Source organism: Juglans regia, chromosome 15 (genome assembly GCF_001411555.2).
Source record: "Juglans regia cultivar Chandler chromosome 15, Walnut 2.0, whole genome shotgun sequence".
NCBI lineage: Eukaryota > Viridiplantae > Streptophyta > Magnoliopsida > Fagales > Juglandaceae > Juglans > Juglans regia.
Window position 1 is genome coordinate 19,842,086 of NC_049915.1, and position 10,505 is coordinate 19,852,590.

A 10,505-nucleotide genomic window follows, 5' to 3' on the forward strand; every position below is an offset into this window, starting at 1 on the left:
TCAGTTGAACGGAATGTAACCTGAACTGAGATTTCCATGGGAATTTGAAAAGATGAGTCATTCTGAAGAGATAAGTCTCCTTGGAGTTTAATTGAAAAGTATAGTTGTTTGGGAGTGGAAAATGAAATGGTCGTTCCTTTGAAACTAACCTGGTATAAAATAGCAATGTTAGGTACAGTCTCCACTTGGGGATTGTAATGCAAGTCTAGGCAAATTTATCTTTAAAATTTTTTAAAATTACAAAACTATCCCTCCTAAAATGATATTTTTTTCCATTTAATAAAAGGCCTACACATACAGTTCATAAAATGGAGATTGCAAATAGAATTTCTCGGTATTAAAATGAGAAAGTTAAAACATTCATTAAAAATAAATAAATAAATAAAATACGTCCCCCCCAACGGCCAACACCAAGAGGATTGCTGAAGGGTACCAACCTTATAGGCCACTATTATACAGCAAAACAGTTGTAATATTTATGACAAAAAGGCAAGCTATATAGAGACCAAAATCAAATACCTACGCACAGACACTCTTATCAGCTAACTATTTGCATATTAGTAATTTTGCTTTAATATGGTAATATGTAACAAACAGAGATCATAGCCTCCCTGATTGAGAGGTGATCATGTTATTGTCTTGTGGCTTCAACCCTGACAACAGCTTCAGTGCATCTTCCATGGATGGCCGATCACATGTCCTGCTCCTTGTACAGAGAAAAGCAACTTCAAGAACCAATTTGATCTCCTCTTGCACAGTGATATTGTTGGAATCAACTTCATTCTCATTGTAAATTTCTCTCAAAAGAACCTCCCTTGTTCCTGTATTTGTCGACTTGCCATTGGTTAAAATTTCCAGAATGATATCTCCAAAGTTGTAAACGTCCATGTAAAGCTCCTCTTTAATGGCTGCACTATTGAACTCACCTGTCCAAACATAAGTAAACATACCTTAAGTTTAATTTCTAGCTACTGAATAGAGACTATGAGAGTACTGTAAATGAAGCAAACAGAGTCCAAGAGACAAATATCTCAGACTCTGGAATGAATCTCTTCCACATGCCTTTATTGTCTCTGTAGGCAAAAATAGATTGGTTTTGATGTTATATTCGAAAATAGTATAAGTAATTTGCTATTCTCGATTGTATTCTGTGATTGCCAAGGAATAATAATCTTGACACTCCACTAATTATATGTATAAAGCATATATACATGTCGTTCAGACATTCTCCTTAATCTTTGAATGTTTGGCTAAAGCTCTAATTTGTTTGTTTGACACAAAGGACTAAGCTGTTTATAGACAAGAATCCTAAGATCAGCCTACATGATGTACTACATGAAAGAACAATGCGTACCTGTTTCCTTGTTGGAGACTGCTGGAGATGAACCTTTATTCAACTGTAGCAGATATTTGAACCCAAATTCTGCCAGATGGGGTTCAGAGTTTTCGTCAAACACTATGCTACTCGACTTCAGGTCTCCATGAGGAATTGATGGATAACAGTCATGATGAAGGAAGCAAAGTCCCTTTGCAATCCCAACTATAATTTTGTACTTGGCTGTCCAGTCTCTTTTCATTCTTATTTTCTCAGCTAAATTCCCATTTGGCAAGTAATCGTACAATACATAAGCCAAATGCTTATTATAGCAAAATCCCAGCAATCTAATCAAATTCTTGTGCCTCGCATTTCCCATTCGTGTTATGAGCTCTGATATTTCCCTCATTCTCTTAGCTTCCCATTCGATTTTCCTCACCAGAACTGTTATACCTGTAGGCAGGACTGCTTTGCATGCTGAAGCTGAAGGTGCTTGCACTGTTTCTTTGGATTCTGTAGAACTGAAGCTCCTCAAAACATCGTTTGCTGTGAATCGAGGGAGTCCAGGAAACGAGACAATCTTCCACTGGCCTTTAAATCCTCGCTGGAGATAAACTATACCAAGAGCCGATGCTGCAATGAATATAACCACCCCTGCACACAGTAGCAAGACCCAAATAATCTTACCTGTGCCTTTGGTTCCCAAAATTGCCATTGAACCAGCACATGGTCGGAGGGGTGCTCCACAGAGTTGTGGATTTCCAGCAAATGCACTGCTACCCATTGATCTAAATAGCTTTTCGGAGGGAATGGAACCAGAGATTTCATTGAAAGACACATTCAGAAGTAGCAAGCTTGAAGAACTGCCGAACTTTACAGGTATTGGGCCATTGAAACTATTGTGTGATAGGTCTAGGACACCAAGAGCAGGAAGACTTGCAAGCTCTTCAGGTATCTGGCCTGACAAATTATTGTTTCCTAAATCCATCCTCTCTAGGGCCCGGCAATTAGAAACACCTTTCGGGATATTTCCTGATAAATTGTTCATGTTCAGTTCGACAACAGCAATGGATTTGCAAGCTTGGGATGCAGGAAGATTGCCTGAGATACTACAAGAGGACGCTGAAAAGTTTTGAAGATGTGGCAAAGACCATAATTGTGGGGGGATTACGCCTCCCAATTCTGGGTTGTTGGAAATATTGAGATATTGAAGCTTGGAAGCTTGGGATATATCTGCGGGAATCCCTCCTGTAAACTTGTTCGTCGACAAGTCCACATAAGTGATTTCGGAAAGATAGCTGAATCTTAAAGGGATCTCACCTGAGAACGAATTATCTTCAAGTCGAAGACGAACAAGTGAATAACAATTTGAAAGTGATTGTGAGAGACTGCCAGTAAATTTATTCGAAAACAAGATCAACTTCGACAGCATGTCTCCTGAACATATATCAGGAGGAACGCTACCTATGAAATTGTTTGTGGAAACATCCACCCATTTGAGTTTGGAGTGTCTGCCCAAGCTCTGTGGAAGTGGCCCAGAGAAGAAATTGTTCCATATAAGAAGAGTCTCGAGTGATGGGAGTTCTGCAATGCCTTCAGGGACAGTGTCATTCATCTCGTTGTACATAAGACTGAGCAGTTTCAGGTTCTTCAACTCGGCAAAGCTCTCTGGTATAGGCCCAGAAATTTGGTTATCGGAAAGATCCAAGCTTGTGAGAGGCATGATTCTGCTGAACTCCCATGGTATCAGTCCAGTTAGCTGGTTTCGGAAGAGAAAAAGTGAATGCAGCTTGGTGAGATTGGAGAGTTGCTTTGGTATTGGGCCAGAGAGGTTTGCACCGGCAATATCAAGATACCGAAGCTCGCTCATGTTGCCCAATTGCCATGGAATACTTCCTTCGTAAGTGTTGTAGCCAATCTCCATGTGGGTCACTGTTTTGAGTTTACCCAGTTCTGGTGGTATATTACCACTGAGAGAATTTCCTGCCAGGTGAAGAAACTCAAGGCTCTTGAAAGAACCATATTCTGATGGGATCGGCCCCTTGAAATAACTTCCAGCCAAATTAAGAACCTTGAGATAGTCAAGCTGCGAAGTTTCAACAGGCAATGGCCCTGAAAAGCTGTTGCTGAAGGCATCAAACACAGCCAAGTTCCGGAGACCAGATATTCCACCAGGAAAGTGGCCAGAAAAGTTGTTTCTCCTGATATCTAAGCTTCTTAGGCTGGTGAGGTTGAAAATTTCTGCAGGAAGCTGCCCAGAGAAAGAGTTGTGGCTGAGGTTGAGATCAACAAGCTCAGTGAAGACATCAAAATGCTTCCCTGACATCACACCAGCAAGATTCTTCATAGACAGGTCGAGACCAATGACAAAAGTATTGTTCTTGTTGCAAGTGATGCCAGACCAAGAACATGCAGATATTTCTCCAGGTACCGAGTTCCCTCCAGAAGGCAAAAGCCAGTCATTCAATCTATGAGAGTCATCTACGAGCTCAGATTTTAAACTCAGAAGGGCCTCCGAGTAGGGATCAATGCCTGAGACCACTACAATGAACATGGAAGCAAAGAAAAGAAAGCACTGGAAAATCTCCATTGGAACTCGCAGTGCATGAGGAGGGACAATTGTAAACCCACCAGCAAAGAAAATTGTGTCAGTTTATAATAAGATAACTGATATTTGTTTTATGGGTAAAAAATACATTGGGACTAGAGAAAGTAAGTTCAACTGTGCATAATAAGAGGAGGGAGAATCAGTGATATGAGAGTATTATTACTGGATTGCTTTTAGGGGCAAGAGGGGGACCTATGTGTGTTTGTTTATCCGGATGGTGTTGGCCATTAGGAAATAAAGCTTTCATATCTTGGGGCGGCATCTGTTTTCTTTCTTTTCAATGGAGAGAATCCAATAAGCTAGCAAGCAGCAGTGACTCATTTTGAATTGGTATTTGAACACTGTGGGGCATGAATTAGAATCATCTATATCTTTGTTTTATCTTTTATGAGGTAAAAATATTAAAGCTGTCTTGTGTGGTCATTGTCCTGCATTGAACAGAGTACTGAAGCAAATTGCTGAAAGTAAGTTAATTGAAGCAGTATGTAAGATCAAAGGGATATCGAAAACTGAAAATGGGCAGTTGTATATTGGGGATATTGCCATTGGCTTGATCTTTGACCCTTTTTTTTAATAATTTTTTACCATTTCTTTTCTATGGCAATTATTTCTGCCATCATAATCCATAATGCATGGGGATAAAGAAGAAAAAAAAAACTTGTAGCCCAGTAGTGCACCCAGTTCCCATGGGGATAAAGAACGTGAATGGAATATTATGACATGATTATGTTGCCACTAAAAAGGTTTGGGCATAGTCATCATGTGGATCGATCGAAGTGCAGACATGCCCAATTAGGGCTTAATGAAGTAATTAAGGTATTAGGGGTTAGAATTCTAAACCCAACATAAACCCTCTTTATATTATATGAAACTAGTTAGCTAGGGGCCTTAGATCAGCTTTTTTTGTTTTTTCTACTATTCTCTTTAGAATTTCTTCCATGATTATTAAGAAAGAAAATTTAATAAAAAGAACAAATTAAATGCAACCAATTAGTTCTTGATTTGAGAGTTTTTTTAAAGGAGAAGTTTTATGAATCGACCTATTAATTCATTTTTGTCCTAGGAAACTAATTTGAACTATTTATATATATATATATATATATATATATATATATATATTGTTACCGTTTATGCATGCATGCATGCATAGGGATAAATTAAAGAACGTGAAAACTGGAATGTTATTGCATGATTGTGTTACCACTGATAAGACTTAATTGCCTTGGGGCAAACATAGTATATATATTGGAGTACAGGCGTGCATGCCATTGCCATCTTAACGGCTACAAATTAAAAAATCATCCTGCTTTTGCATTAACTACGCTGTAAAGGGATAATCCCATTGCAAGCATGCATGCATCTTGCAAGCTTGCTTTAAATTTTGTTTTAAATTAATTAAAGTAGCATTTATCCCGAGACCTATATGACTTCAAATTTTAATTGAAGTATATATAAGTAGTAGTACTGATGCTTTTAACACATCATGCAATACCAAAATAATGATCATATATCATGATGAGTCTGTCCTTATAAATTAAATTGAATATTTCAACTCATTTTTTTAATTAAAATAAAAAATCTCATCAAACCCTAGCTAGCTCTATCGATCGATCGATGATGCTAATTTTTAGTGAGTTTGATCATAGTATTTCACTCCAAATTTGATAATTAATGAAGATTATATTAATTTGTCTTTAACATTAATATTCAATATATACACATTATAATTGTTCTGCATTCACATTATAATAAAGATTTTTCCTACGGTAAAAATATCTTTGCAAATGAATGAAGAGCAATAGAGACGAGGGGTTTCTCCGCATGGATAAATTGGGTATATCCTACCTGAGGATATCATAAGGTTCGTGCCAGATTTGTTTTGCGTTATTCGCTTGTCTCTCATTACTCTCTCATTATTTGCGTCTCTTTGTTCTTGTGTACTTGGTTTTTTGTAGGTTCTCTTTTTTGGCTTGTTCGGATATAGGTTATGTATCTTCTTAAGACCGTGTACTTTATATGGTTATACTGGTTTTGATGTCTGGGTTCTCTTTTTCTAGATTTAGCTTTTATGTACCTCTCAGATGTAGTGTTTGTAATCACGGTTTTTTTTCATTACAAGTGAAGATAATCAATAAAATTGAAGTTCCATCCTTTTTTAAAAAAAAAAAAATAGAGAAGAGGGCAGGGGGAATTTAATGTATGTCAGCATATATAGACAAGGCATGCATTGTCGACCAGGATTTACCAAGCTTTTGAGGTGACAGTAAGAGGTGCAGGCCGGAAGGACGTGTGTTGGGATAAAAGCAGTTTCCTTTTTCTTCGATCTTTGATGAGCAACCAACCCTTTTGTGCCCTTCAACTACATAAAAAAGGTCACTCCCTTCTTGACATGTGTGAACTTTGACAGATATATATATATATATATATATATATTATTTCTTTAATTTCAACAAAATGATCGAGAAATTTAAGAATGATGAGATATTGATTTTAATTTTTAGAAGATTTTTTTAAAAATATTTCTGTGACTTATTCTATTGTGTTTCTATAAAACGTTGGTAATGAAATGACATATATTTGCAAATTAATGATCCCTAGTCCTTTTAACTTTCATGTAGCTGTATTGCCAATCATTATTTAAACTTTAGGTGAGAAAATTATCGTTGATTACACACGTGAGACTGTAGGGAACCTTACTATAATTGTGTTCAATGGCCATGGAAAGCAAAGAAATTGAAAGGTGTATGGGTCGTCAAAAGAACATATTAATCACATCGGAGTCAATATTTCTTTTTAAAAAAACGCATATATTAAGTGCGGTACATAGAATTCATAATTGATGTGTTAAAGTTTCAATTTTATTTATTTATTTATTTTTATTTTTTTTTGTTATAAACAAGTATATTTATTAAATGTGAACTCAACGGTCATCCTATAATAGTTAAAACAGTGCAAAACAATAGATAACAAAAGAAGAGGAAATGAAAATTGAAAAGGTTTTGATGTTTTCACCGACATAGTATCACGATCTACGGCCATCAACCAAATCTATCAATTCTCTTCTCTCAAACTTCTCACCCTAGAAAATTGAATCCCTACATCTTGTAGCAAAGTAAAAAATGAGCCAAGCCACCATGAAATAAACTTCCATATCTGAATTAAACATCACTGCAAAAAATGTCCCAAAGACTCTTGCAAGAATTCCTCACATACAAGCCGCAAACGAGAGCATCGAAATAGCCAAGAACGCATTCGCCTAGGATCATATAATCAAAATCTTTGAAATCTCTTCCTCATAACCTCCAATCTTGGGAGACATAAGCGAATACAGCATCATAGTCAACCTCACAAGAAGCTTAAAATGTGTGTCCACATCTTCAATTTCGCTGAAATATCATATCCCAAACAGTTGCACTTGTACATATCTCGCCACACATTTCATCCAAACAAACAAGAAAAACCGCATGAGGCCCAATCTTGAACCCTCCCACATTGTATTAAGAAATGGATAGAACCTCCCTAATAGGTCATTCACAACAACATTGAAAACAATTACTAATACAAATGAATACGTAGCGATAAAAAAAAAAAAAGATTGGTTGCCGATAAAAAAATAGTGTTGTTGCGATATCGGGGCTATCGGGATGTAGTCAGTTGATAGGAAACTGGAATTCCACGACTCTTTCCACTAACTCCAATCCAATTGTTTTGTTTTCTTTTTGCTGATTATCTTTGTATTTGGGTGAGGGAGAGGGGGAGAGAGGGTGGTGTTGGGAGTGGTTGCCGGCAAGCAGGGCCTTGAGGGAAGGGTCCTGGTGTCCTAGTCTTGTTCGACCACCTCCTTCATCAACCAGAACCCTTCCCTCAAGGCCCTGCTTGCTGACAACCACTCCCAGCGCCACCCTCTCTCCCCCTCTCCCTCACCCAAACACAAAAACAATCAGCAAAAAGAAAATGAAACAATTGGATTGGAGTCAGTTCAAGACTTGGAAAGAGTCGTGGATTTCCAATTTCCTATAAACAGACTACATCCCCGTCGCCCTGACACCGCAACAACATTGCCTTTCTTTTTTGTTTTTCTATCAGTGGCCAATCTTTTTTTTATCACTACGTATTCATTTGTATTAGGAATATGTCAATATTGATTGCTTTTGATGTTCTCTTACAAGTTTGAAGTCAACAAAAGGAACTATAGAATATAGAGATATGAAGATAGATAATTAAGCACATAGCATATGAGCTTTATGATATTTTATATTGTGGGTAGAAAGGATTTAATCGATCAATCCCTTGACTCCTCCTAAATCAATACTTGGAAATATATATATATATAATCTGACTCCTCAAAAGCCTAGAAAATGAATAGGTTGAATCAGAGAAACTCGTGATGTTTTATGTGAGAAGTAGAAGAGATACCACTCTTCATAATGACAATTCTGGCCAAAACGGTGAAGGGAGATAGACGACATATAATTAGTGTTGAGGCAAGAAGCTTGTCCATGTAATTCAATACTCAACAATATTTTCGTGCTTTGCTTTCATTTAAACTGTGAAAGTTTGGACCATCATGCACGTACGTATATATCTATATATGCATGTCTTCATATACGAGAAAACAAAATGCAATAATCAATTTGTTTGTTTCTGATCATCAGTCATCACGAGAGCTGGGAGCTCTGCAGACTCTTCACATTGCTCCCGTGACAATATTACTGCAAGCATTCACTGTTCATGGACATAATCTCTCTCTCTCTCTCTCTCTCTCTCTCTCTCTCTCATTTATTACCTCCTCAATTGAACAGTCACACTTCTTGGAGATCAGGAGGTTGTAGTTTGGAACTCCGGGGGGAAGAAGATGATAATTTAGTACTGATACCATTTGCAAATTAAGATGCTGAGGCACGTATTATCGTAATATTGCAAAAGGTTCAGTCACAAATGGGATTTTCCATAAGAGTAACAGAATATATAATCAATATAGGACTTAAACATGCTCATACAACACCTTGAAATTCAATCCAATCCAATCCTGTTTAGATTATTAACATGATCTCCGGAAGGACAACATTAACCATGTCGATCGTTTTCATGATGTCAGTTTTTTATTTTAAGGAAAGACAATTCTAAGAAGTCAATAGGATGACTTTTTCCTTCTTTGGTTGAGTTAAAAGGTTGTCCCTTACGTACTCTTCTTATGCATACCATTACGTACTCTATACAAAAGGCAGCACTTGTTGTAAGAGTCCCCATCGTTCTAAATATTGGATGAATTATATGCAAGGGGCTCGGGAATTATGTGAACAATCAACATGCAAAGATTTTTATAGATAATGGCTTCAGTGTTTGTAACAATTCAGTCAAAGTGTTGCGAAGAAAAAGGTAGATATAACTCCCCGAGAAAATTTCCCAAAGATGGGTGAGAAACAGACAGTACCGCACCAACCGTGCGGCCATAGGCAGAGAGGAACACGTCTTTTTAGGTAAAAAGAAAGAAGATATCCCTTGAATTGGATTCCCCATTAGAGTCAAAAGAGTAGGAGCTTATGCTTGATTTGATATCTGTTAGTGTGATCATCATAAAAAGTACAGCTAAACATATTTAAAAAAAGGCATTCCATAAAGTGAGCAAGCACCTCTACTTTCCTTTCCTTTCTTTTCTTTTTATCTCCTTAAAACAAGGAAAAAACAAATTGTGGGCACCCCCTTTACAATAAAAAAAGACCACTTTGAGATAACCTTGAATTAGGAGGAGTTGCTGTGACAAAATGAAGGCAAATTTGGACTCCCTCAAAGAGGGTGAAACATCTAGTCAAAGTATTTGGTGGTGCAGAAACTAATGAAACACAAATGGGGTATACATTCTACAAACATAAACATCAATCAAACTGAGTGGGTGGAGTTAGTAAAGTGATTGAAGGGAGGGACCCACTTTAATGTTTTCTCTTCTTCAAAAATCCTCTTTAGATTACTGTTTTTGTTTGCTTCAATGACAAAAGACCAACAAAGTGAGAACATCATGGTGGTAATCCCAATATATATCATTATCTTTAATTCATAATCTTAATCTCTAATGACAAAAGCTTTGATGCCATCTTAAGCCCCATTCCAATATCAGTTGAGTCAGTGTTAGTTGATGACCTAACATCTCCACTCCCCTTTAATATAATTAATTGAACAAATAAATGTTAGTTTAGATGGTAGATATATATACTGGGTGGTGCAAGATAGCTCATGCATTTTTGGGGTGTTTTTTTTTTCAGGCTTCAGAAAACTTTATATTATATTTTATTTTATTTGGGAGAGGAGTGTTTCGAACTCCGAACCTCCATTTTGATAGCTGAGGATTATTCCAACCAAGCCACAGGCCTTTGGCTGGCTTTAGAAAACTTTAATTAATTAAATTCTCGTCCACCTCCCCCATCCTAAGTTTGGATATAATAAAGTTAGCATCATTTGCTCAAAAATAAATTCCTTAGGGTTTGCTATTTCCCATTGTTCCTCTCTTGGAAGCCTTGTTCTTTCTTTTGCAAGTTCTATAAAAGAACAGGGTTTGTTGACCTTTTGAACAAAATCCATTTCAAA

At 36.9% G+C, this 10,505-nt stretch overlaps 1 protein-coding gene across 1 annotated transcript; it reads right to left on the bottom strand.

The window, feature by feature from the left end:
• Positions 1–309: 309 nt before the first annotated feature.
• LOC109001022 (leucine-rich repeat receptor-like protein kinase TDR) lies at positions 310–4,279 on the bottom strand. The gene is made up of 2 exons (XM_018978143.2): positions 1,355–4,279; positions 310–926 (listed from the first exon to the last, which is right to left on the bottom strand). The coding sequence occupies exons 1-2, from the start codon at positions 3,903–3,905 to the stop codon at positions 601–603; spliced, it is 2,877 nt and encodes a 958-aa protein (XP_018833688.1). The 5' UTR covers positions 3,906–4,279; the 3' UTR covers positions 310–600.
• Between the last annotated feature and the right edge of the window lie 6,226 nt (positions 4,280–10,505).